Here is a 26,566-nt window from a genome sequence, read left to right as displayed (position 1 = left end):
CGGGGACCAGAAAGCTGCTCCGTGTATATCGTTTCTGAGTGAACGGTGGACCAATGGCCGCTGATGCGGTGGTGCGGTGTGGCATGGGTCAGCGCCCCGGTCTGTACGGTCTGCACGGCCCACGGTCACGGTCCACGGTCGGCAAACCATCTGGTTAGCTGCTGCGGTGGGGACGCAGATGGGCAGCATGTCTGGTCTAGGGGAACTGTGGCATCAGCACTGGCGTTACGTGGGAAGACCTGTGACAAACATTGAGGTCGGCCTGGCTGATCCGATAGAAATGTCTGTCGAGCATGTCTGGAATTCGGATGTCCTGAACTTGCTCGAAGAAGGCGAAGAGATTTGCTCGGGCAGATTTATTGGATGAATATGGTGGGCTTTAGCGTCATGACAGTGCTGGACCATGGAGCGTGACTTGGGACGAAGCGTTCGTTGGGAGCGTGTTATTGTTGAACGTGCATATTCGTGGGAGCGGTGACGGGCGTGATGTGCGCCATGTGTAGGCACTACGCAACGTCATTAAAAGGCAGCCGGTTGTGGGCAAGGTCGTCCGAGCGATCCAAAAGGAGTATGAGTAGTCGAACCTGAAGTATTACCCTTTTGAAATGCGGTAGGGACACTGGCCTGGATTAACTTGTTTTCGCCAAGTAGCTTCCAGTGGGCTAGTGCCCTTCTCTTCCCGTCCCGGACTCCCATCTCTGTTTTATCGGTCTAACTGCAGCTCATTTTTTGCTACTAGCACCTATCGATAGCACCGATAATATATCGTCAGCCTCCGCATATCAAGAGAGTCGCGAGCTCTACAGCGATGGCGACAAACTTTTAGCGTCGCATCCACCCCAGCCGGGCGGCACTGGGGCTCTGCCCGGCCAGTTGCGAAGGCCTTTGAGTTATTCTCTGCGTCTGTATGAACACCTCACTACCAAAAAAAAAAACAGGTTAGGTGACCGGCATTTAGTCACACGCTTGGCATCCGGTGGGTTAAGCTGGGCATGAGTCGGCCCGGCGGCGGGTGCATCCCCGTCAGCATGGAAGCCTGGATCGGGCCAACAAGGCGAGTCGATTTTCCGACAGTACGTGTATCGTGTGCGGACATGTTCTTCCAATATGTCACAAAAAGGTAGGTCCTCTCGGGCAATTGGGGATCTTTTTTCGCGTGACGTTTGTCGACAGCGGCAATGTTGCTGAGGGGAAAAAGGGGAAGTGGGTGTTCCTTGCAAAAGCGCCACATACATGGCACAACAATTAGGCTGGTTGTTGGTTATGTGAGTTAGGCCATTTCGACCAGTAACGATAATTTGATGGCTATGAGATGAGGGAGAATGGATAACGGCAGGGTAGGTTACAGCGCCCTGGGGATCCAATCGCCGAGACTTAAGTCCGCACAGGGACCATCCTGCGGGGTCTGGTCTGGTGCTGGGCCCTCAAACGGGGGGCCTCCACCAGCGGTTCACTCGTGGCTGGCGCGTGAAGCCTGCCGCGCACAAGCGGGCCGCCCCGAGGATGCCGGTTAGAGGGGATGCTCCACATTTTAAGATATTGGGGCAGACATCAGATATGATGAAATAAGCCAACCTACAACTGTCAGTATTTTTGTAAGTGGAAAAGACTGCTCCAGACAACACAATTTCCCTGCGTGGCAATTATGGTCCTCAATACGCCATTGTCTGATTTCGCCACGGTATCTTGCACAACGCTGGTTGAAGCCAATTGTCGGCCATTATATCTAAATCGTGCTCACGAGCGCCAGCTATCAACAACTCGAGTTATATTTTGATTGGCTTTGATCCCCGCATGCCTGCTGGAATGGCCTGACTTGATTGACGTTATCGCGTCATGGATGTCTGGGTGACCTCAAAATATTTTCCCCGGAGTAGTCGGCACATCTTCGCGAGCGTGTTACTAAGAAACTAGAAAGGTTTAAGTCTTAAGAAGGGCAGGGCTGCGAACTGCACCAAACGATTTGAAAGATGGCTACTTCGATTCAAAACCCCATACAAATGTAAAACGCTCCCTATAAGCAAGAAAGATGATAACAGGGCGGATCCCAACAATGAGGTCATTCCGTGTTGTCTCTGCTTGTGAGCCATTATGGGAACGTTAATTCAGTTATTTTGCGTTGGTTACTTGAATTCAACGCAGATGTCACAATTTCACGGATTCAACTCCGCGAAGTTCGTAAAATTCGTCTCCCCGCCCAGCCGCGTAAACACGCACATCAATGATCACATCCATGTATTTCGGAGGCAAAGCACGCCTCCACGTGTCAGCAATTAACACTCAAAACACTTTATAAAACCGTAGACTCGAGTTCGACTTCCGCCGCGGGCGGGGCACGCGTCGTGCAAAAATACAAACTACACCGACATCAATGCCATCATAAATGCAGCGCCACTGACTACAGCACCGACCAAGGTCCCCGGGGTTCCACCACACCAGTTTTTGGTTTCACATAGGTCTCAAGCATTCCCAAGCACGTGAATAGACATTTGCGATACGTTGTTGCTGTTTACGGTGGTAAACGTCATATCAAAACACAACATCGGGAGCGAATGTTGCATGCACGCGCGAAGGATGCCGCGTGCTCCCGCACCGACACCAAGCGCACTGCGCAAGCAGATATAGATGTGTCGAACGAAACTGGCAAGTGGAGGCCCCGCCACCTCCCGACACGACGGGGCCTCGAGTGGAGACAGTGCGATGCTCGCTGGCGCCGCGGTAGCAGGCAGTCACATCTACGCCAGACGCGACCTCCGGCCCTAACTACACCGCGCAGCCTCCTCTGATCACAAGCTCCTGACCCAGGCTCCTCCCCGCTAACGGCGGCCTCAAAGGACGCCTCTCAGGCCAGCGGCGGGCTCAGAGCGCGCCTCTCCGGCCAGCGGTGGCCTCAAAGGGCGCCTCTCTCGCCAGTGGTAGCCTCAGAGGGCGCCTCTCTCGCCAGTGGTAGCCTCAGAGGGCGCCTCTCTCGCCAGTGGTAGCCTCAGAGGGCGTTTTCCTGGCCAGTGGCGGCCTCAGGGAGTGACTCTGTGGCCTCAGAGCGTGGCCTGGCCGCCGGCCTGGCGTCGGCCCTGCTCGGGCGCCCGCTCGGGCGTGGTGGCCGCACTGCTGACCCGGCCTGGCACCACGCTGTAGTTGGCCGCCTCTTGCAGACTCATCAGCATGCTCAGCAGCGGGTCGCTATCCTTGTACGCGCGCCGCTCGGCCGGCGCCGGCGGCGGCGCGTCGCGGCCGAGCGTCGCGCCCGCCGGCGCCGCCGCGTCGTAGCCGACGTCCTCGGGTCGAAGCCGGGTCAGCGAGTCGACGCCGGCGTGCGGCGCCGCCCGCTGCCACGGGTACGTGTCGAGCACGAACTGGGTCGGGTCGTGCCAGCTGGCGCGGCGGCCGTAGATGAGCAGGCCCTCGCGCACCGTCTCCACCAGGTAGGGCACGATCGAGTAGTTCCAGACGCCCGTGAACCACACCTGGGAGGCGGTGAGGTCGCACGGGCAGTTCAGCAGTAGCCGGGGGCCTGCGGGGCACAGCATGGATCAGCGGCGGCCGACCGACGGCGACGACGCACACAGTACAACAGAAAGCGGAACACCACAAAAACAACACAGCGGAGAAACAGACAGGTTTAGACTACCGCGTTTCCATCGTCCAATGAGATTTCTGTTCCACGGATGGTGAAATATTTCGTTAGCAGGCCTCACGACACCTAAGAGACGATTCGCACCAAGTCCTTTGCCTGCGCAGTCCGTGACGTCAGAGTCGTCTGACCCCCGCGCCGCTCACCCATGGTGACGTCGGCCGAGCTGTGCGTCTCGAGGAACTTGTTGAGCTGCTGCCAGACGCGTGGCACCCACTCGAAGACGAGCCGTAGCTGCGGGTCGTGCGTGCCGCTGGCCAGCTCGGCGCTGGCCAGCCGGCGGCGCAGGTGGCGCCCCAGGAAGCCGCGCACCGGCTCCACGTGGTTGGCGCAGAGCACCCAGCGGAAGTTGTGGTGCAGCTGCAGGTCGGTGGAGGCGCCGGCCGGCTGGCTCATCGTGCCGATGATGTAGGGGCAGCGCGGGTCCGTGTGCGCCGTGCTCAGGAAGCCGTTGAACACGTCGGCCGGAGCCTGCACGTGGTGCAGGTTGTCCAGGATGAGCACGTGCGGCAGCGCGGCGTCCGGCTGCCGGCACCGCTCCGACAGCTGTGTCAGGTACTGGTGCAGCTCGCGGCTGCCGCCCGGCTCCACGGTGACCGTGGCCACGGCATCGGCGTCGGTGGCGGCGGCGGCGGCGGCGGCGGCCGACGCGCCGCTCCGCCGCACCAGGTACTCGGCCAGACGGCGCGCCAGGTACGTCTTGCCCGTGCCGCTCTGGCCGCACAGGATGACGCGCCGGTGCTCCAGCAGGATCGAGATGTACCTGTCGGGGCAGCGAGAATGGTCAAGGTAAACGGCTACCGGGCGCCACCATTCACGCCTACTTATATACACATACGGTCGCGTTTAGCAGTGTCAAACAATCATGTTCGACAGAACGGCCCGCGGGCTCCGGAATGACCGCTTTCAAGCCTGCGGGGACGTCACAAGTCGGCGAGACGCTCTCCCTGCCTTAGACTACAACACATTCATGCAGACGCGGGTCATGCCCGTCAAGGTCGAGCTTGCGGTCCGCCGCGCTGGCGCCACCTCACTCCGCCAGCCCGCCGCGCACCCCCACCTGTGCACGATCGGCTTCGGGATGAGCGTCTCGAAGACGAAGGCGTCGACGCAGCCCTCCCGGTGGCCGCGCAGGCTCAGCTCCGCCTGGCGCACGTCGCCGATCGTGTAGCCCCAGGGCATGAGCTCGGGAGGCTCGGCGCCGCCCGTCAGCGCGCGCGACACCTCGCCCAGCCGATAGCCGGTGATGGCGTCCGTGTCGATGCCCAGGCTCTGGTCCGGGTCCAGCCGGCACAGGTACTCCTGACGGCCGCCACCGATGGTCAGTGGGGAGCTGGCTATGTCGGCACGGCCCCGTCCTGACCGACGGCTGCAGCATGTGGTGCAGTGCAGTGCACAGATGGCAGCCCTTCTCAGACTGCATAAATGACTTAAGTTTTGAGAAATGCTAATCACATCACTCCCGCATCATTGTTCACAAGCATATGATGGAAAGCTATCGGTAAATGATCGTTATTTAAATGTACTACAAGCTGCACCAAGCACACATAACATCCACAGCGGGCGCTAGCTGAGCGCCAGCAGCGGGGTCGCCCGCGTCCGGACGGGCGCTGGCTGAGCGCCAGCAGCGGGGTCGCCCGTGTCCGGACGGGCGCTAGCTGAGCGCCAGCAGCGGGGTCGCCCACGTCCGGACGGGCGCTAGCTGAGCGCCAGCAGCGGGGTCGCCCGCGTCCGGACGGGCGCTGGCTGAGCGTCAGCAGCGGGGTCGCCCGTGTCCGGACGGGCGCTAGCTGAGCGCCAGCAGAGGGGTCGCCCGTGTCCGGACGGGCGCCGGCTGAGCGCCAGCAGCGGGGTCGCCCGTGTCCGGACGGCGTGCCCACCTTGAACGTCCTGCGGACAGCGTCGTCGAGGACGTCCCAGACCGTCTTGCGTCCGACGGTGACGGCGCCGACCGGGCATTGCTCGCCGCCCATGCGCACGCCCACCACCAGCGCCTTCTGGTCGGCGCTAGCCGGCGCCGGCGGCGGCGCAGCCGCCTCCTCCAGCCGCGGCGCCGTCTCGGCCGTGGGTGAGGGCGCCGTCAGCGGTCGCTCGCCCGGCTCGGCCGCCAGCGACGAGCGCGACGAGTTGGCCGAGCGTGACGCCACCAGACGCTGCAGCCGCTCGTTGTCCTGGCGCATGCAGGCCATCTCCTTGCGGATACGGTTGACGGTCTCCTTGAGCGTCTCGAGCTGGTGATGCGAGGAGAGCGCCTCCAGTCGCATGTCGGTCAGTGCCGTGTCCTTCTCACGCAGCTGGCGGCGCAGGTCGTCCTCCACCGGCCCGGCCGACGACGGCTCCTCGGCCCGAGCGCTGCGGCACGGGGCAGGCAGGGGTCGGTACAGGCCTCCGGGGGCAGGCAGGGGTCTGTACAGGGATCCGAGACGGGCAGAAATCCGTACAGGGCTCTGGGACGGGTGCTGATGATAGAAGCACGCAGGACAGCTGATGAACGAAACGGAGATATAAAAGACGACCACGAGCGAATCAACCTCGTCACAGTTCACTCAATAAAACCCACAGCGCAGTTCTGCAGCATACGTGGGGTATCTAAAGCATCGACTGCAAAGCAGCGGCGTTACTTGCTCTGATGGGCTATTCTCTGAACAGATCCCCTTCCCTTCTCGAGGAGACTGTGGACCGTCCGAGAGCTCCCATTACGCTTCCGAAAGTCTTGCTACAAAACAACTGACCGGCAAGATCGACCAACCAATACAAATCCCCTCAACCAGCCACCAGCCCATGCCATGCCATCCGGGAGCCTCACTCACGGCGTGTCCGGCTGGTCGGCAGCCGCCCCGCCGTGTCGCGCAGCCATGACGGGCGACGAGGGCGCGCTCGTGTCCTCCATGTCGCTGCCGGTCTTGGGCTTGCGGCGTGAGAACGCCTTGCCGAACGAGCTGCGCAGCTGCGGGGAGGCGGAGAACTGGAGTTCCCGGCCAGCACCGGCGGTCAGGACAGGTCAGCGGCAGCGACAGGCGCCGCGCCGGCGGCAGGCGAGGTCGCGGCGTCGCGCATGCGGACCAGCCCCGTTAGTCGCGCTCGACACAGGTGCGGAGGTGAGACGGGACGGGGAACGGGTCGACCGGGCGGGAGGGCGCCGTTACAGTTGAAAGGCCCGTTATAGTTGAATGGTGGGATTATCATGCTAGAATGTTATCGCTGTGAGCGCCGGATGCATCCCGCCCCTTTCCACAAGTTAGAAGTAATTATTTACGACGCAGGCAAGCATGTATCTAGGTTAACCGTCACTGGTTAAAAACGAAGCTGGTTTCCTTGATCGATTACGACCGAACCAATGGAGTGCAGCGAGGGTAAAGCATAGCTAGACAATCACGTGTGGAGCCCCGAATGAAATGTTCAGGTTTCGACTTGCATATGCGCCTATAATTGAGAACACATAACTGGAAGACTTACCCATCCCTTTTTCTTCTTCTTGTGAGAGCCGGGGCTGTCCGGGGTCCGGCTGCTCTGCTGAGAATGCACGCTGCACGCCGAGGACAGACTTGAGATGCTCTCGTTCGACGTCTGGCGGGTGAGCGACGCACTTTGGCTTCCGCCGCTGGCCGCTAAGGCGCGCTGCAGTCGGTCGATCTGCCGCCGCATCTCGGCCACGTCCTTATCCTTCTGTTCACTGGTCAGCGTGATCTGGTGCAGCTTCTTCGTCATCGACGTCAGAGACTGCTCGAACGCCTCCACCACGTGCGCCTGCCGAATAAGTCAGGGGTGACGTCAGACAAGCCAACCCTTTGCCGTCACCGTCAACACCTCGGCAAGTGACGTCACGCCCCATTGTCCGCGGCCGCCGCCATTGATCGGCCTCACGGGAGGCCGGTGTCGGCGACAGGCGCGACCAGCTCAACATCGACACGGGCCGTGACAAAACCATACGTCGACAGGCCCTTTGTGCTGCCGGCCGGCGCGGTGGCACTCTTTGAAGTTGGGCTGGCGTCCAAAAGACGACCTCTTGTTTTTCTCTGAGCTTTGATCAAGCGCCGCACTTTCGGCGCGCTTCGCTCGCAAAGTCGAGCCCGTGCAGCGCCGCGAAGCCGGCACGATCCGATCCGCCTGTGGGCGACACTGATCGCGGCGGAACGGCAATTTGTCGCACGTGTTCGGAGCCATGCCGGCCGAACGACCGACTTCGCAAGACGAAGAAGAAAAACCTCCAATACTGCCACGAGATGCTGCATTTTCCGACGCCGTAAAAGCCGCAGATGTCGGACGTCACGTGAGTCATAAGCGGAGGGACGCCTGAGGGCGTGATTCCGTTAAGCTGGCGTGGTGGTCACCCGGTTTGCCTGCTCAGCCCACGTAGTTCCAGGCAATCCTGCTCCGACGATCAGCGTGCATCCAGCTGAGTACAACTCTGACCCGAAGTCCGCGAGGAGCGGCCCGGAACCCGCGGGGAGCGATCCGGGGCCCGCGGGGAGAGGCCCGGGGTCCACGGGGAGCGACCCGGGGGAGCAGCCAGGGCCGGCCGGTCGGCTTCGGCTGGTCCCGAGCCACCGCTGCCCTTCCTGTCGGACCGTCTGCCTTGACGACTCGCCGACACTTGCCGCTACGTCCGAGTCTCCTGTACAAGTGCTTTAGGAGCAGCGGCGCGCGCGCTCGGCAAGGCGTCCCGACCGGCGGTGGCGCCAACAGGGCTCACCGCCCGCTGCTGTCCGCGCCCTGTCGTGCCGTGGTCGCCCCCGGCTGGCGCGCGTCACCAGTCAGGTCTGTCCCCGTCCCGACGGCGGGCCGGCCCGTACTCACGTTGGTGGTCAGCTGGTTGGTGAGCGTCTGCACCTTCTCCTGGGACTCGAGCAGGTCACGCTTGAGACGGCGCGTCTCGCTCGCCTGCTTCTCCTCCTGCGCCGAGTAGATGGACGACGTGGTGGAGACGAGGCTCAGAGACGAGCCGTGCGCTGAAAGCGGCGTCGCGCGGCCGGTCAGCGTCCCGCCCCGCACGACACCGGCCTGAGGGCGACGACCGGCGCACACCTGAATGGGCCGGGGCCGGGCCCGTGCGGCACCGCAGCCGGCCCCGTGCGCCGCCGCCATATCACCGTCAGATCGGCGTCACCCGAGGCTGGCCAGCGACCTTGTGGTGCCGGGGACGCGCTGTGGCCGGCCGCCCTGAGAGTCGCGTGGAGAAGGGATCACTGTTGCATCCGCTCGACTGGCATTGGCGGCGCTCGCGACCGATCGTGTCAAAAACGCCAAGTGGCGTCGATTGCCTGGACGAGCAATGGACATAGAACGTAGCGAGGAATCTTAAAGGAAGCCACCGCTTCCATCAATACGAATTTGCCTTCCAAGAAAGCGCCATTGCCGACCGCGGTTGGCCGCTCGCTATTCAAACCATTGACATGCATCGCTGACCAATTAAACGCGGGCGCGCGCGTCCAACGATCAAAGCGGCCCTAAACCTCGATGAAAACACCAAACGGCCCATTATTCCCACCAGCCGCCGGCATCGCGTTACGAAAAAGGCGAGCGAGCGTCCACTCAAGAGAAGCCGAGCGCTGCACGCGGCGCCAGTCCCAGGCGGCCGGTAACACCGGCAGCCGCTGCGGCATCAATGTCTTCCGGCTCGGACAAAGTGCTGCCCATCACGTCCCGCTAGTGGTCAGCGGCCGCGACACAGGGCGGTGGGCGTGTCCGCGTGTACACGGGCGTGCCGTGTCCGCTCCCCCCCCCCCGCACTGTTGTTTTCAAACGAACGTTTGTGCCCCGAGATTGAAAGCGATCCTTCCGATTCCCGACGACCACACCGGAACATTTAAGACAGCACGGCTAGTAAAGCGATATGAGTCGATAGAAAAACTCATCCGGTTCGGATAAAACAACATAGCCACCGGTCGGCTTCTAAACCACGGAAAGCATCACATCTTGTTGTTTTGAAACCTACCAGACAAATCAGCCGTGCCATCTACCAGCTCCGCAACTCAATACAGCGCTCGGTGCATCTTTGATGCTGCCGTCGTGAATTTCATTATGTCTTGCCTACGCATGAGCACAGATGAGTCCAAATGGGTAAGACCACAGAGAGGAAGACTATGACAAAGCGAAGTTTGTTTCCCCTCAGTGTTGGTTTTGGGTGATTGGCGCGATATTTCACATACGTTCCATGTCGTCATTCGAATCCGTCCTTATTCAACAGCAACGTGTTGTTGCTTTAACGGGTGGCAGGGGTGACATTGAGACATTGACGACGAGTGTTTATCATCCGATAGCAGAATCCAGATCCGTCACCGGCTCCTACAGCCGGTGGGGCGGGGCGGGGCGGCGGGGGAGGGGGGGGGGGGGGGGGGGTGAGGGGCGCCAGCAGCGACAGGAGAACCGGCGCGCGACCTGCAGAGCCACATACCGTCGTCGTCCTTGGTGCTGCGGGCGCCGTAGCTGCCGCGGCCTGTCATTGGAGAGAGCGGGAAGCTGGCGCGGCTGGGCGAGGGCGATGGCGACGGCGGCTCGCCGCGGCCCGACACGAGCGCCGAGTAGAACGGGTCCTCGTCCGAGCCACCCCGTTGCAGCAGGTTCGAGTACAGCTTCTCAGACTTGGTCGACCTGAGGGGAAGGCGGCGGCGTGGTGAGAAGGTGTAGCTTCTCCGGCCATTTCGACCTCGCGCAGTGCGGGACGGCAGTTTGAAACACTCGGACTTGGAGCTGTTCAAAACATGCGCGAGGCACCTTACTACCTGGGCTGAACAATCAGACATTGGCGCGCGGGTGTGTGCCTCAGAGGCAGCGGCATTCCTACCTGACGAGCAGTGAACAGCACCACGGACAGACACCACCACGAACAGCACAGCAGCTGCGGGGACGAGCACGACCAACAGCCAGACCGAACAGAGGCGACTTCCGCGAACGACTGGCTTACCCCGCCTGTAACCGGTCGCTCGACGTTCGTGGCCGCTGTACTCCGCTCCTCGATCCGTTTACCGCTCCCCTATATAAGGCCCGTCCAAACACAGGGCGGTGGCGCGCGCTTCTCAACATTGGAGAAGATTTGTGCATGCGAGGTGATAGTGGCGCATCGCTCCCTGCTGGCTGGTATATAAGGTCGGCCCAGGAAGGCATGAAAGCGATGTTTTCGCTGCACTGCCCGAGTGGCGTCGGTCCCAAGTCCGGACATTGCTGGTACGATGTAAAAAGCAGAGCCTAATATCACGAGCCCTGGCCATAATGGTCAAGCTGCTTTTGCGAGCCAGCCTGTCATTTATGAGCCACGCAATAAACGTCTACTAGGCTACATATGAGAAGTGTCGAGGCTGTGGAGTTTGCGGTCAGTGCGAGGTTTAAATCAATGACAAATGCAATCATCCAAGCATTTGTTAGGAGAACAATTAAAGTTTAGCTGAAATCTGCAACGGAAAAGCTTCCTTTACCTTATAACTAAGTGAGCTTTCGATACAAACATTATAAACGCTAAATCAATATCATGGCAACGCGTGACCTGCAAACCAAACACCAGCATTCTTTCATTTGCTTCCGCCTTAAAGGTCTCGTCTACTCCAGCTCTCGGAGCTTTCGCTTCAACACGGAAGTCATGTCATGACATTCCAGACATGTCACATATTGTGGCAATATGCCGTGCTTACTTTTACTTGCCCTTCTCTGTAAAATTTCACATGTATCTTCAAGGTCCAAGTTTGCACCGACCCAGTCGACACGTCGATCTCTGGACTGGACACGTGGATCAGCACTCACTCCGGAGACAGCACACTAGGACAGCCGCGCCGGTCTGCAGCCAAACCTCGCCCGTGGCGTCGGCTGCCGTGACCGTGCCGTGCCGTGACCGTGCCGTGCCGTGACAGACGTGCCGTGCCGTGACAGACGTGCTGTGTGCTCACCTGATGGAGTTGCTGCGGCTGAGGCGGGGAGACTGGCCGGCCTGGCCCTCCCACTGGTACGTCAGCAGCCGGTTCTGCGTCAGCGAGCCGCTGCGCTGCTGCTGCAGCTGCGCCAGCAGGCCCGACGCGCCTGAGCTGACCGACTCCATCGACTCGGCCTCGGTCATGCTCCCTGCCGGGCAGCGGCCAGTCAGCTCAACAACCTCGCCGACTCTATCGACTCGGCCTCGGTCACGTCCTATGCAGGGTGGTCGAGTCCATACACCAGGCTCACCGACTCCACCCACTCGGCCTCTGCGCCCTCCCCCCCTTCCTCTCCCCCCCCCCTCCCCACCGAATGGTCGGCCACTCAGCGACTTTCCCCAGTGATTGGCCCGTCCTCAAACGCACTCCAAATGGAGCGACAAGGGAATAAAAACACATCATGGTCCATTGACTTAGATTTGTTACAGCTCCGAATTCAGCGGAACGAACGCTTTGCAAACTCGACGGAAATGCTCGCCCAGTTGGAACCAAATGACTTTAGAGGTTTAATTTCCGAGAAAGTTTGAAATTGAACACGTCGATGCATTCGCGCAGCATCCCAGACTCGTGGACTCGCGCCGAGATCCGCGGCTGCAGTCAGGCCAGCATCGACCTCCGCCGGTCTGGGACACACGTGGGTCGTTCGATCCCCCGAGCTTTGGAGGCAGCGCGCAGCCGGGCCCCGCCCGGAGCGGGCCACTCCGGCCGCACCCGCGGCACTCCGGTCACCTGGAGCCGCACGTCACCCCGTCCCCCCCCCCCCCCCCGCTTGGAATCGTTAGCTTTGGTTGGCCTCGCTACACCCCTCTCCACCCGCCGCCGACGCCCACAACGCCGCGGTCGCAGCCGGTTCCCGCTTTGCGCAGCGGCGGGTGCGACTCGCCATGGCCCGGCCCTTCCCCTGCCGAGCGTGGGACCGGGGACGGCCGACGCCAGACGGCGCCACAGTCGGTCACGCGTGGCCGGGGCCGGCCGGCGCGAGCGGCCCGGCCTGCAGAAATGCGTCACGTCCGTCACGCCCTCCGACATCGGCGTGACGTTCTCCGGCGATGATTTTACATCGACGGCCAACGTTACTTTGAATCATGAACCACAACAAAAAGGTTGAAATCTTCTAAGTTTTTGATCGTCCCCATCGCCACCGATAATAGACTGCTTTTCGCTGGTTGTCCTCTAAGCCACTCTTAGACAAAGGCTTTCTAGACACTGGTCAAACTTGTCCCATCCGCTTGTCGTCAGAGTCAACTGCTCGGGTCCCAATCGGTCAGACTGCCGCAGGACGCCGGCTAAGACGGGCGGCAGAGCCCAGTCGGGTGGGAAGCGTGTGATATGCTGCCAGATGGATGTGAAAAGAGGGACAACTTAGCCTGCCAAACTTGGCAAAGCCGTGCGATGGGCGAGAAATTACGGCGAAGTCCGAAAAGAAAGATTGACGGGGAAAAGTAGACGAGGTTCCAATATGGCCCGCCTGCCAAAAGGCTTTCAAGCATCAACTCGAACTTGACAGACGGCCAATTCCTGCAGCGTCGTACCTCCATCTCATCCCGGCCGTCAGCAGCGGAACGCCTCTTCAATCTGGGCTGCCCTCCGCGCCCGCCCGACGAATTACGCCGCGACAGAGTGGGGGAGGAGGGCGAGGGCGAGGCGTCATCCCGCTCGTTGCCGCCTCCCGGCGAGCTCGCGGCGGCGGGCACCTGCACCGTCGCGAGCCGGCCGGGACCGGAGCCGGCCGCGGTGCCGACGGCGACATGAGCAGCACCGTCTGGCGATCAATAGCCGCTGACACAGTGACCGGTGCGCGGCCCGGTCCGCTGATGGCCCCAGCTGACACCGCTCGGAGCGCGAGGACGGTCCGCGGCACCGCCGCCCTGCTGCAGTCCGACGCGGCCGGCACCGAAATCTGCTGCCCAAATCCCCAGCCAAGACAGACGTCGTCGCGCTTGGAAAGTGAGCGGAGTCGGGCGACGCCGCCGGATCGATACCCACATAGCCCGCTTAAGGCTTTTACGTCAGCATGGACCTTTTAAAGGAGAAGCTTTTAAAGTCTAGCAGAAGCGCGATCCGCCCGCCGTACTCGGTCCGCTAAAGCAGAGTCGGCAGCAGTCTCCGAGTCAAGAGCCGAGCCCCTGGCTCAGCATCCCGCCAGTGTGATCGGCCTCAGACCTGACCTGATCAGACCACTGACCAGCCTCAGACCCGCACCTTCCTCCCCGCTCGAAGGCCCACATGACTCACCTCTGAAGGTCTTGGCCAGTTGCTGGCCCACGTAGGCGGTGTAGGCCGAGCTGGGCCGCTGCGCCATTTGGCGGCGTGGGTCGCCGTAGCTGCCGTAGTTGCTGTCGCTCAGCGAGCCGTCCGAGGCCTTGACGACGCGCGGCCCCCGCTCGCGGCCGGCCGACGGCAGTGTCGAGAAGGTGTGTTCGCCGCCGCCGGCCAGGATGCGCTCCCGCACCGACTGCGAGAGCTGCTGCGCCGCCGGCCCCGTCAGACTGTAGGACTTGAGCTGCTGCAGCCGGCGGGCGGCCAGCTCCTGCTCGCCGCCCAGCAGCTCGGCCGTGGTCTGCGTGCTGCCGCTGACCTTAACCTTGGTGCGCGGCCGGTGCTCAGGGTCCTTGGGCGGCAGGCCGGAGCTGCCGGCCGAGCTCACCGACGTCTGGCTGGTCGGCCGCTTGGCGTACGTCGCCGACTTGCGCAGCTTCTGGCGCGAGAACTTCAGGTTCGGGGACTCAGCGGCGGTGGCGGCGGCGGCGGAGGCGGCGGCGGCGGCGGCGGCGGCGGCGGCGGCGGGCGACGCCGAGGGCTCGGGCGTGCCGGCGCCGTTCTCTGCGCGAGGGGTGGCCGGTTACAGCGCGACCTTTCCCCGGGCCGCGGGACGGCCTCCCAGGGGCCGCGGGACGGCCTCCCAGGGGCCGGGCCTCGGCAGGCGGAGGGCGCTCACACATCCCCAGAGCGCTCCCACACACGTCATCCAGGTCAGGGCAGCCCGTCGGAAACGCACGCAAGGTCAGAGCTGCGTGTAGGGAGCCGGTACATCCTCCCAATGACGAGCGCATTCCAAGCCATCGCCGCGCGGCGTGACTCGCCCTTCCCAATCCCATTAACCCTGATGCAAAGCATGACCTCCACAGGCCCAGCACACTGCGGTGCCGACAGCTCGGATAACACCGCAAAAAGGGCAATATTTTGTCTCCGGTATCAGCCCCGCTCTCTCCCCGTGCCCCAGACTCGTCCCTCTCTCCCCCTGTCCAGACTCACCGCGCTTGTGCTTGCTGACGGGCGTGGCGCTGCGCTCACGACGCGGGTCTGGTGCGGGCGCCTGGGCGACGACGGCAGAGGTCAGGTCGCCTGGCGGCCGGCGGCCCTCTACCGCCCGCTTCCACTGCGTGTTGGAGATCTGCCTGCAACACGAGTCGGCCGTCAGCCGGCCGTCTACCGGCGCGGACCGGCGCTGCGTCGCGCCGTCCACCGGGCCCGGCGACGGACTCTGGCCGGCTCGAGTCCGGCGTCAGCCAGCCAGCCGACACCGCCACCGCCGCCGCCGCCACCGCCACCGCCACAGCCGCCGCCGCCGCCGCCACCGCCACCGCCGCCGGAAGAGGTGCCCGGCAGGGTGTCGGGCTCCGGTACCGGACCCGGGTCCCGTGCCCGGCGTCCTGTGTCTTTGTGACCTGTGACCTACGACGCGGCGTCAGACCACGCCGGCTCGGTCACGCGGTACGCCGACAAGTGGGTCCGATCAAGCGGACGATTGGCGCGCCGGCGGTGGCGCTGATACGGCACATCGGCCTGCCGACCCCACCGAGCCTGACGCCGCCCACAGCCCGGCGCGGTCCGCGCTCTCGCCCAGCAGCGCCGGCCTTCACCGCGCTCGCTCTCAGATGCTCGTAAATAAATAATGGCACAGAATCTCCGTGGGTTAAGCAGGCAGGGCGGGCCGGCTGGCGCACTCAGCGGCAAACGAAACATGTCGCGTGCACCTCTCATCGTCGGCTATATTTGCAGGGCGGCACTCGACCGTGTACACAGGTCTCCGTCCCTCATCGCCTCCTCTGTTTGCGGGGCGGTGCTCGGTCCTACCCACCCGGCCGTAGCCTATCACCTAATCTCCCCCGCTCCATTGTCTGTGTCACGTCGCCACAAACAGGAAGTGGTCGACCGCCGGTTTTTGCGGCGGCGCCGGGTCTCGATCGTCGCTCGCGCTGGCAGCGGTACACAGGTGGGTCGGCCACGGCCACCTGATGCCTCCCGACGGGCCCAGGCCGCCAGCTCGCCGGCACCCCCGGGACGAGAGCGCCCGCCGGTCCCCTCCCCTACCCACACGGCAAAGGCAGAGATACAGGGCGCCGATCTAAACGAAGGCGACAGACGGCTGCCGCGGCCACAACCGACGGACCGTTCAGAGCTGGGAGACAAACACGGCGCGAGGCCGCTCCAGGACGACCCGGGCCGACTGCGGACGGCAGCAGCGCCTCGAGCCGATCCGGGCCGCGCTTGGCGCCTCTCACCTCCGGCCGCTGGGCGGCAGGGCTGGCCGGGAGAGCGAACCAATCAGACCGCGACCGTCCGAACGGACGCTGAGTAATGGACGCCGCGACCTGCCGCCGCCGTAATAGAGACGGATGAAGCGCGGGAGCGAGCGAGCCGTGCGGCGGCGTCCGCCGCGGCGCGGTGCGGCGGCGTACGTAAGCTGCGTCGTGGCGTGGCGGCGTGCGTGAGCTGCGGCGTGGCGTGGCGTGCGTGAGCCCCGGCGCGACGTGTCGGCGTGCGTGCACGCGCGCGTCGACGCCGCACGGCTCGCATTAGCATTCATTTCGTCGGAGCCAATCCAATCGGGAGAAGGGCAACGCCGCCATGTCGTCGGGGACGCTCGTCTCGCCGCGGTCCGGCCCGCGCTGCGCCGGCAGCGGGGTGTCGGGTCCCGGCCGCCGCCGCAAAAATGTCGCCTGCAAGCGGCGCTGCAGGTCGGCCTTGGCCGACCGCTCGGCCGGCGGGGTTTGTTTGCCGAGAAGGTCGCCATGTCGCGTCAGAGTTTGGGAGAGCTCCAGATTCGCCCCGCGTCTGCGCCGGACGGGACGGCGGCAGCCTTTATCCGTCCACACCGCCGATTACGTGCAAGACCAGTGATCACAAGAGCGATAGCGCATAATGAGGTCTTGGAATGACTTAAATCACAGCTTTCCAAAGCCGTGCAAGCGCATGTGACATCACGCATCGCACTCGCGGAATCGAGATCAAAGATCGGGATTCCTGGAACAAGCGGTGACGTCGACATTGGCTGAGTGTTCTGTTCCGTGGCATTCCCGACGGCTCAGAACTGCTGATCGTGGCTTTCGTGGCAGTTCGCCGACAGCACTGCTGATCGTGGCCTTCCCTACAACGACCCGCCAATTGTCACGAGCCGCGCTCCATTCGCCCGTCGCCCACGGCAGACCTGTCCCACCATGGCCGCGACCCTCCGCCTCCACCCCTCGATATGTCGGCCGATCGCAGAGCAGACGGCTGCCGGCCGCGACCCCGTGAAGGAGGGGGAGCCGGCAGCACGGGGCCGCACCGGCCGGTGACATCAGCGGAGCGGCGCTATCGGCGGCGACACGGCGCGGTGCTGGCCGCTGACGGACGGCCCCGGAGATAGGCCGGCAGCCGACAGGCGGCGCGGCCACACAGCGCCGGTGTCGACACGGCAGACAACGGCTGAGCGACGCCGGCTGACTGACGGGCGATAACTGATAGCGGTCGGCCACCGGCGGAGCGCCGTCAGCAGGCACCGCTCACGGGCACAGGTTCAACGTAAGATGGTGGCCCTCGCCAGCACCGGCGGCACAAACAACACGCGCCGATCAGATGCGCGAACAACGCAGACCACCACCTACCATGGCGGGACGACGGCACACGGGATGTCGGGATCCATGGCGCTGCCGGTCGGACGTCGATTGGTGCCAATATCCGCCGCACGTTCCGTATTGGTCGTATCACGCTGACGGGCGACCGGCGGCGCCGCTAGGTCCGCGGCGGCGGCCGCGCGCGCACCAAGTTCCGCCCGTCGAGTCGGCGGGCGATCAGCGGCGCCGCTAGGTCCGCGGCGGCGGCCGCGCGCGCACCAAGTTCCGCCCGTCGAGTCGGCGGGCGATCGGCGGCGCTGCTAGGTCCGCGGCGGCGGCCGCGCGCGCACCAAGTTCCGCCCGTCGAGTCGGCGGATGAACGTGCCGGATGATTGGCGTAGGCCACGCGGCGCTCACTGAGCGGCGTGTTCCCACTTGGCCGCCCAGAAGCAGCAGTCAGTAGGCGAGCCTGCCAGGCCGGCGGCTGCCCGATCACAGTCGGCTCCGCAGCGGCGGTGTCCAGCCCGCCGCTCCCCCGACCGACGGAGACAGGTCACACACGGCCACGCGGCGCTCTGCCCCGCGGCGTGTGCTGCACCGGCACGAGGCGGCGGCGGCCCCTCCACACTCGCGTGCACCGCCCGGCGTACTGGCGCCCCGCGGGCCCGCTCGTGGCCCTCTGGTGGCAGCGTGAGCCGGCGGCGGAGCGCCGGGGAGCGACAGCCAATGGCGACCGGCCCGGCCGCGGCCGGCGGCGGTCACGGTGGCCGAGACGGACCGGAAGGGTCGGCAGGGTCGGCCGCTGGTGACCGGAAGGGTCGGCCGCTGGCGGCTGACCCGGTCTCCGCGGGTCACGCTGGCCACGTTTACAGACTTCGAGCGACCGGCCGTACAGGTCACGCGGGCAGAAAGACCGCTTTGGCGTCCAAGCCGCGCAGCGCTTAGGCTCGCTTGGATCCGCGTCTCTCCACGCCGGCCTGGCCGCACCAGGCGCCTCGGTCGACACCGATCGCTCCGCCGCTGCCAGACGTCCGCTCCCGCCTACCGTCGGCACTCCAGTGATCGGCCCGGTGAGAGCGCGAGCGCGCGCCGCCAGCCGGCGCCCGCGCGCGCCCCGCCACGCACGCTAAACCAGCTAATGACTGCGATGGGGCGCATCCTGAGTCGGTCGCGGCCGGCGTCCGGTCGGCCGTTCGAGGGGACCAGCCCGGTCCCGCCGACAGCTGCCGGGCGCCGGCCGGACGGGGCTCGCATGGCGCCCCACTCAGGGCACGGCCCGCCGTGGACAGCTCAAGCCTCAAGGTCTGGACGAGCGGGGTTCGCTGACGTGGTGACGGGGGAGACGAGCGTGCCGAAGCTTTCCCGACCGGCTCCGTCCTTCGCAGAATGGGAAGGTCGGCGGGAATGAACGCGGAAGAGGTGCCACACGGCCCCTTTTGTGTTACGACCGCGCCCAACAGTGAACTGAACGCAGGCCTGCGGCGGTGCAGGCGTGCGCTGCAATAAACGGCGGGGTAATTAACTTACCGGGCACGGAACAGTGGTACGACGCTACACCAGCCAGACAGCGTGTGCTGGCCACACCATGTCTTGACGCCACGCATGGCGCGCTGTCCGCCGCGTTTGCCTCGACCCCGCCCGGCGGCGGCCGAGCGACAGACGGCGACACCGACCCCACGCCCGGGCCGGGGCCGGGGTCGACCGAGGCTCGCCCTCATCAGAGCGCCGGAGCACGGTCACGGACCGCAATCAGCCGTCATTCCATGGCGTCACGCCCGGCCGGCGTCGGTCGCACAGGTATATTAAATTATTGCGGACGGTAGTCGGCACCACAACTGGGTCAGCGCGGCGCGTCACAGGCGGCCGGGTTCAGCCCAGCAACCCACCCTGACCCACACTGACCCACACTGACCCAAGCTGATCCGCGCTGACCCGCGCTGACCCACACTGACCCGCGTTGACCCGCGCTGACCCGCACTGACCCGCGTTGACTGACGTGCGGGCCCAATGTATCCGCGCAGCCGGGTTCGCAAGGACTGGTGCAAAGTCCGGCTCAAAATGAGTCAGCCATGCGCACATGCACAGCCGGGTCCAACCTGGCTGACAAACGTGAGCGTTTTGTGCAGCTCCAGTCCCTACGCCGTTTGATGTCGGCGCCTCTGATGTGCCGGGGAAGGCGTATTCCTCAGCTCAGCATGTGCCAGGCAAGTACCGATGGCAGAAAAAGGTGACCTCAATGAACCCAGATACCCACAAGGGGCTGAAGACTCGGTAGCCAGTACAAAAGCAGATGTTCAACGTGAACAGCGTTACAACACCATGCGAATTTAGTGAAACGACAAACTGGTCCAGTCCAAAATATTCTCAGCCACAAGCACGTCACAACCTCCTAACTGGCCACCACGCAGTCACGCGGGCTGGAGTGGACGGGACCGGACACGGCGCAGTCACTCGAGCAGGAGTGGACGGCGCCGGGTACAGCGCAGTCACTCGGGCCGGAGTAGACGGCACCGGGCACAGCGCAGCCACTCGGGCCGGAGTGGACGGCGCCGGGTACAGCGCGGTCACTCGGGCCGGAGTGGACGGCACCGGGCACAGCGCAGTCACTCGGGCAGGAGTGGACGGCGCCGGGTACAGCGCAGTCACTCGGGCCGGAGTGGACGGCGCCGGGCACAGCGCAGTCACTCGGGCCGGAGTGGACGGCGCCCGCTCAGCTGAAAGCTCCGGTTGGCCGCGGAGGGAAGCGCTCGATGGCGACTCGCCCCGCGGCCACCACCATAAGAGTCGGCTCTCCGCGGATCGGCGCCGACCGCTCGGCCGGCTCGGGCCAGTCCCAGCGGCGCCGGAGGAGCCCGTGGATCGGGCCGGCCGGCCGCCTTGGGTCCGTGACCTGGCGGTGTTCGGCCGAGCTTGCATGCCGCCGCCGCGCCGCGGTGACCCAGGAACTCGGGGCGGGTGAAGGCGGCCGGCCGGGGGCAGGGTGAGTGCTACCGTGCACCGCGGCGGCGGCGGCGGCGGCATGGCTGCCGTACGGCTCCGCTGGAGCGCCAACAGAGCCCCGCCCCGCATCAGACGTCCGTGCTCCCGGCGACGCTGTCCCACATAGCATGCGCTGCATGAGCTCAAACGGCAGTTACCCTACATCTGGCGCACTGTACGTGCCTACCCTCCAGCCAGCGTAGCGAGCGTGCGTTTCGGGAGTGCCAGTCCACGTCGGGCGGGGCTGATCCGCTGCGGGAGCCGCCACCGCGCCCGTACCCCGTCCGGTGGCCGATCTCGCCTCGCTTGGCTCCGGCGAGGAGATCGGCGACTGCGCACCCGCCAGCCGGCCGTTTGTCGGCTCGGTCGCCGGCGCCGCCTACCTGGCGAATGAGGCCTCGCGCGGGCGGCGCCGAGCCATGCGTCACCCGCACGCCGGCCGACCACGCCCCAGCCGGTGGGCGGTCTGCCCGGCACGGCCCGACTCGGTCTAGCCCACCGCCCGGATCCTGCCACGGTGCACCTCCGGCAGCCGGCCGGCAGGACCCCGGCCGCTGTTTATTCGGCGACGGAGCGGGGCAGGGAGCGGTCGGGGAGGGGCGCAGTGCGACCGCTCGCCGGCCGACCCGACGGCACAAACACAGCGGGCCGGCCGACCGGTCGCGCCCCTCGCCCCGAGGACCGCCGCCGGGCACACCGGCGCCGGCCGACCGGAACGACCGCGTCAAGATGCGGGGCGAAACACGCGAGCGGCGGAGACACCGATAGTTGCGCATGACCGCGTATAGACATTAATGAGGCATTAAATGCTATGTGTCAGACAGATGTCCATGTCTTGAACTGCAAGGTCAACTATCGCCACGCAGTGGTAGCAATGAGGTCTGGCAAAGTACACGGAGACTGGAGCTGGACCCGCCGTTCATAACTTCCAACGCAGTAACGGCTCAGCACTCGGCACTGAACACTATATTGATACAACATCCACATCCGAACATTCCTTCCCCCTCCCCTCCCCCTCTTCCACCAACTATACATATCTAAAGCCTGGTGCGGGCGGAGAATAGGCTGCAAATGGCTCAAACGAGCAGGCTCGGCTTGACCAGTCGGCCGCCGCTGACTGAGCTGGCCGGGCGGTCACAGGCCGGCCGGCACGTGCCACCAAAAAATGGGCGCCGGTCGGCTGGAGCGGGCCGTGTCCTCCACATAAACACGGCTGCTGCCACCACACGCTGAATCATGGCCGGCAGACGGCGCCACGCGCCGCCGGTCCGCCGCTCGAGGCGTGGCCGCCAGCCCGGTCGCCGCTCAGCCAGCGGCGCCCGTCTGCGGCCCGTGCGCCGCGCCGCCAGCCCGGCCGCCGCAGCTGCCGGCCGGCGGCACGTGCAGGCCGACCTCGCATGATCCCCGGCGGCTGCGGGGCGTCACGCTCGATCCCCACCCCACCCTCACGGAGCGCGTGTCGGACGCGCCGGGCAGAGCTCCCGCTGTCGGCCGTGCCTGAGATCGACAGATCGGACGGCGCGGGCCACGTTCCATCCCACTGACTCACCCCTGGGCCAGGGCCGAGGGTGTGGAACTCCGGGCGGCGGGGAGATGCCGAGGGTGTGGGACTCCGGGCGGCGGGGAGCCGCCGGCACCAGGGAACAGCCCACAGGGCCGCTGTGTGCCAACTTGGTCATAACCACAAAAGCAGCAGCATGAGAGCGGGCACTATGACGCAGCTGAGTAAATACCCAGACCGCAGTGCCATGTGTGCTGCGACACGGAACATTATGTTGCTGCGATGGCCGAACAGCCATGAAAGTCGGCTGTCATGCTGCTTTGTCCAAACATCGATTACCACGCTCGAACCGCACGGTGGGTCAGCAGGCACCGCGGGGAAAGGCGCTGATAGCCCACGCGGATCTAACGGGCCCAGTGAAGCACATCTCTCGCTCGTGCACGTGTTATGTAAATGCCCTCGACTTGTCCTCTGATTGGAGCTGTGAGCTTCCGACCGGGTCTAATGTCGGCGCGGCGAGCACCGGTCGCTTATGGTTTCTGAGAAGTCTAGCCACTTCTCCTGCATTATACAGCAGACTTCGTCCCTCTGCCAACCAGGTAAGCACGGGGAATCGTATGGTGTCACTCACTTGAACTCTGGCGCTGGATCCTTCCTCCCCAGTCGGTTTTGATCAGATGGGTGCGCCATTCTCTGCTGGAAAAGGCGTGACGGCATTAGCAACAGATCCTGTCTCAATCACGCAGGCCGACAACACTGAATAGCCAATGGCCTCTGGTTCTTTGTCGCTTCTCCAACATAGGACAGGTGCTGTCGACGTCCCAGATTCAGCTACAGCCGCGAGAGGTTCACAACATTGAACGCCAGGCTGTCCCGCGGCGCAGGATCGGCCTCATCGCTCCTTCAGCTCCCGGACGCTTGGGCTCTAACGTGGCTGCGCTAATGGGCTGCTAGAGCGAACCAAATTTCCTATCAATTTCCCATCCACCACGCCTGGGGCCCGGACGTCCAATTTCCTCCGTGAATTTGCGCCAGAAAAGTCGTGAGCGATCACCGATGCGGCCGATGCAATATCGGCGCAGGCACGAGTATTCCGCAGCGGACGGTGCCCGGCGCTCCGCGAGAAGCCATTCGGACTCGGCCGCGGACGCCAGGCGGTTCCGGCCACGGCGGAGAGCGGACCGGCAGACGAGTTCGGGGAATCGACCCGCCCCGCCCGCTGCCGTCGCCGCCGAGCGCGGGCGCGCCGCATGTCGCCAGGGTACCTCAACCAGACCGGGGCGGGCCTGAGCGGGGGCTGCGATGGACTGCCCTACAGCGCCGAGCCGCGTCCCACGCGTGCGCCGGGCCCTGCTCTGTTTCGGACAACCTCGTTAGCCTTACGCTGCTCTGCAATCCCGCCAAGTGTCATCAGCAGGACTCGTTCTTTGGCGTCGGCGCCAAATATGTCTCAAAACAGCGGCGGGGGCGGACGCGCTGTCGACGGCCTGCCGGCGGCCGGGCCGGGCCGTGCCGGCCGCGTGGGATGTGATGACTCCGCGATATGCCCCGATAGCTGCCGGGGGGAGCGTAGCCGGCTGGCTTCCCCGTCCAGCCCGTGCTGCAAAAGGCGCCTCACACGGGCCACTGCCCCGTTCCGAGGCCGTGGAAGAGCCCTCCCCGGCCCGGCCCGGCCGCGGCGTGTCCGAGATTCGGCAGGATCACGCTCGCCCGACAGCAGCGCGCCAGAATTCGGGTGTGACGGGGACTGAGGCGCATCTTGGACGGCGCGACGACCCGCCAATGGTGGGCACGGATGCGAAGGCCCGGATGAGTTGAAAAAAGATGGCCTGTCTACCCAGGGGGCGGAAGGTGGGTAAACGGAAGACAGAAACTATTCGAAAGCTCGTGCCGGTGGAGAAAGATCAGCAGACGGTGACAGATCGAGGAAAGCACGATAAAGCAATGTGAACTGGGGGAGAAAACGGACGGCAGCCACGATGGGAGAAGGGAGAATCGAAACACACCCGCAAAACCTGGTGAGTCGAATCCAATTCTAAAGCTCCGGTGGGAAGATGTCCAGGCTTTCACGTGCCGTCTCCGACATTCCTGGACGATAAAAACGACTCGGAACCGTGCACGGCGGCTTAACTGGAGTACGTGAGACGGTTTCAGAGGACTTGGCGAGACGACAAACAAAGCGTGTTTTGGGCACGCCGCAGAAGAGCTACGGCCCAATAACTCATTCGTACTCGGGTAAACATCACGGCGCCGCCGCGTACGTTAGGCCGGCTCGCGTTAGTGATTAGGGGCATTTAGTTTTGTTTTACAACATCGGACCTGAACGTCACATATTAAGCTCGCTCACAGCGACTAATACCGGCTCACGGGTCACGGAGTCACGGAGCCGAAGAGGTTGGCGGTGCTCAATTACGGCTCATGAACGCTAACGCTACGCAGCACGGCATCCTAAGTGGTGAGTGCCAGACAGTATCATCCGGTCAAGGAATTCCAGCTAGTTAGCCGCGGATGACACTATCCGCAACACTTTCATCGTAGCTGATGAGCCACTTCATGGCATGTGAGTGTAGATCGTGTGCCAAATGATGCAGTCCTAAGCCATGAACGTCTTGAACAAGACACGGCCGAGCCGCAGGTGCGGAGCCAGACGTTTCAGGCGTGCATCAGTGACATGACGTCTGACAGCCCACGCCGCGATGAGATCGAGGATGACATCCCAAAACATCATGTCAAAATCGGGTGGGATAGGCCACAAACCATGGACGGTATTCAGTTTGATTTCCACACATACTGCCCATATCCCAACGACCCCATCCCCAACAGCCGTGCACGCTCTACAACCACCAGCCAGTCCCCCACTCCGTGCGCCAAAATCATATGCAGAGTTCCCTTTAATGGGAGTATCGTTGCCTTGGGCCCGGGGCGCCCTGGCCCAAGGGCCAAGCATGCTTGACTTGCGGCAGCGGGGGAGGTGTAGGTGTCAAACTTCCACCTACTTGCATATTGCTTAAGATTACCACATGGTTATCACTAGTCCTACAAACATGCCAACCGGCACAGCGCAGGTATGTACTTCGAATTTCACGCCACATTCGTGCGTGATCGCAATACTGATCGACCACAGCCACCCCCCGTTGACCAGGGAGGGGCGATCAGGAGGTCCCTGATCGTAACCTCTGACTGACCTTGAGGAAGGAAGAGCCCGGGGCGTCCGTGTAGGAGTAGTACGCGGGCCGGTCGGCCGCCATGGCCGCCACCGCCGGCGTCTTCTGCTGCGCCTCCACTCGCCACAGGCTGGTTTCGCCCCCGACACTGAAACAACGGTACGTCAGGCGGTCACCAGTCAGTCACCGACACTGAAACAACGGCACGTCAGGTGGTCACCAGTCAGTCACCGACACTGAAACAACGGCACGTCAAGCGGTCACCAGTCAGTCACCGGCACTGAAACACACATGGTCAGCCATCAGCCCCGGACGGCGGCAGTCATGCCATTCAGGGGCGCAAGGTCAAGTCCATCACGTACTACACGAGTCCGCGCGCCGCTGACCGGAGCCGCGGCCGAGCGCGGCGCGAATGGCGAGAGCGCAAGGCTAATTCGGCGCACCATTGCGCGAACTTGTTCAACTGCCAGCGGCCGTGGCGGCCCGGCTCATCCCCGCCAGACCAGCGTCCAGGGTCGGCCGCACACCGGCTTCCCGTCGGCCGGGCGCGCTGCCCAGGGGGTCAGCAGACGCCGCGGCGCCGCCGACACACCGTCCCTGATCAGCCGCCCGCCGGGAGTCGTTGCTCAGAGGCCCGCCGCCGACGTCGCCGCCGGTCGTCAACCAAGTCACGAACGGCGCTAGCACGGCACGGCCACAAGAAGTCAGCGAAAAACGCCCGGCTGCCGGCGGCGTACCCGTCCGACGCCGTCCAATCGGGCGACGTGGCCGGCGTGGCGGCGGCAAAAACGGCGCGCTGCAGCGGCGGCGTCGGCGCTGCCGGCGGGCGACCCGTCGCGTTGTCCGCTGTCGGAGTCGGGCGGCCGTCGGACGCGCCGGAGCCGTGGGTAGGCTTTTACCGCGATTGGCCGGCGCCAGACATGCCGCGGCCGACGGGGCGGTCGGCTGGGGCGCCGTCCCCTCGCCGCCGCCACCGCAAGAGCACCGCTCCACGGCCTGCCTGCCATGGCCTGCCGCGCACTCGACACGCCAACGGCGCACGCCCCTCCCCAGCACGTGTCCCTGCGCTTGACGCCCGATCGGCCTCGTCGGGCAGCGCAGCGTACCGGACGGACGGCTTCGTCCTCGCCAGCGTACCGGACGGACGGCTTCGTCCTCGCCAGCGCGTGGGCGGTGTGCAGGGCGGACAGGCCGGTCCTCACCGGAGCGAGGGCGGTGTGCAGGGCGGACAGGCCGGTCCTCAGCGGAGCGAGAGCGGTGTGCAGGGCGAACAGGCCGGTCCTCGCCGGAGCGCGGGCGGTGTGCAGGGCGAACAGGCCGGTCCTCGCCGGAGCGCGGGCGATGTGCAGGGCGAACAGGCCGGTCCTCACCGGAGCGCGGGCGGTGTGCAGGGCGGACAGGCCGGTCCTCACCGGAGCGCGGGCGGTGTGCAGGGCGGACAGGCCGGTCCTCGCCGGAGCGAGAGCGGTGTGCAGGGCGAACAGGCCGGTCCTCGCCGGAGCGAGGGCGGTGTGCAGGGCGGACGGCCCGGCCCTCGCCAGCGCGTGGGCGGTGTGCCGGACGGATCGGAT

The 26,566-nt window shown here is 64.4% G+C and overlaps 1 protein-coding gene across 4 annotated transcripts in view; it reads right to left on the bottom strand.

Moving 5' to 3' along the window:
• Positions 1–2,218: 2,218 nt before the first annotated feature.
• The window catches only part of sick (sickie), a 44,781-nt gene continuing 20,433 nt past the window's right edge, over positions 2,219–26,566 (bottom strand). For 3 of the 4 annotated variants that reach the window (XM_037232188.1, XM_037232189.1, XM_037232190.1), the window contains 13 exons: positions 25,017–25,143; positions 22,463–22,527; positions 14,788–14,930; positions 13,768–14,355; positions 11,509–11,680; positions 10,026–10,222; positions 8,429–8,580; positions 7,088–7,378; positions 6,442–6,596; positions 5,512–5,983; positions 4,692–4,933; positions 3,778–4,394; positions 2,219–3,511 (listed from right to left, as the gene is read on the bottom strand). In XM_037232188.1, the coding sequence (XP_037088083.1) occupies positions 3,036–3,511; positions 3,778–4,394; positions 4,692–4,933; positions 5,512–5,983; positions 6,442–6,596; positions 7,088–7,378; positions 8,429–8,580; positions 10,026–10,222; positions 11,509–11,680; positions 13,768–14,355; positions 14,788–14,930; positions 22,463–22,527; positions 25,017–25,143 (3,697 nt within the window). In that variant the 3' untranslated portion in view covers positions 2,219–3,035. Of the gene's footprint in view, positions 3,512–3,777; positions 4,395–4,691; positions 4,934–5,511; positions 5,984–6,441; positions 6,597–7,087; positions 7,379–8,428; positions 8,581–10,025; positions 10,223–11,508; positions 11,681–13,767; positions 14,356–14,787; positions 14,931–17,402; positions 17,576–22,462; positions 22,528–25,016; positions 25,144–26,566 lie in introns of those variants that run through there. The other variant, XM_037232191.1, reaches the window with a different exon arrangement.

This window comes from Pollicipes pollicipes, unplaced genomic scaffold, assembly GCF_011947565.3.
Source record: "Pollicipes pollicipes isolate AB1234 unplaced genomic scaffold, Ppol_2.1 Scaffold_6686;HRSCAF=7923_pilon_pilon_pilon, whole genome shotgun sequence".
In the NCBI taxonomy this organism is placed as follows: Eukaryota; Metazoa; Arthropoda; class Thecostraca; order Pollicipedomorpha; family Pollicipedidae; genus Pollicipes; species Pollicipes pollicipes.
The sequence above is the reverse complement of the archived record's forward strand: the minus strand, read 5'-3'. Positions and strand labels throughout refer to the sequence as shown.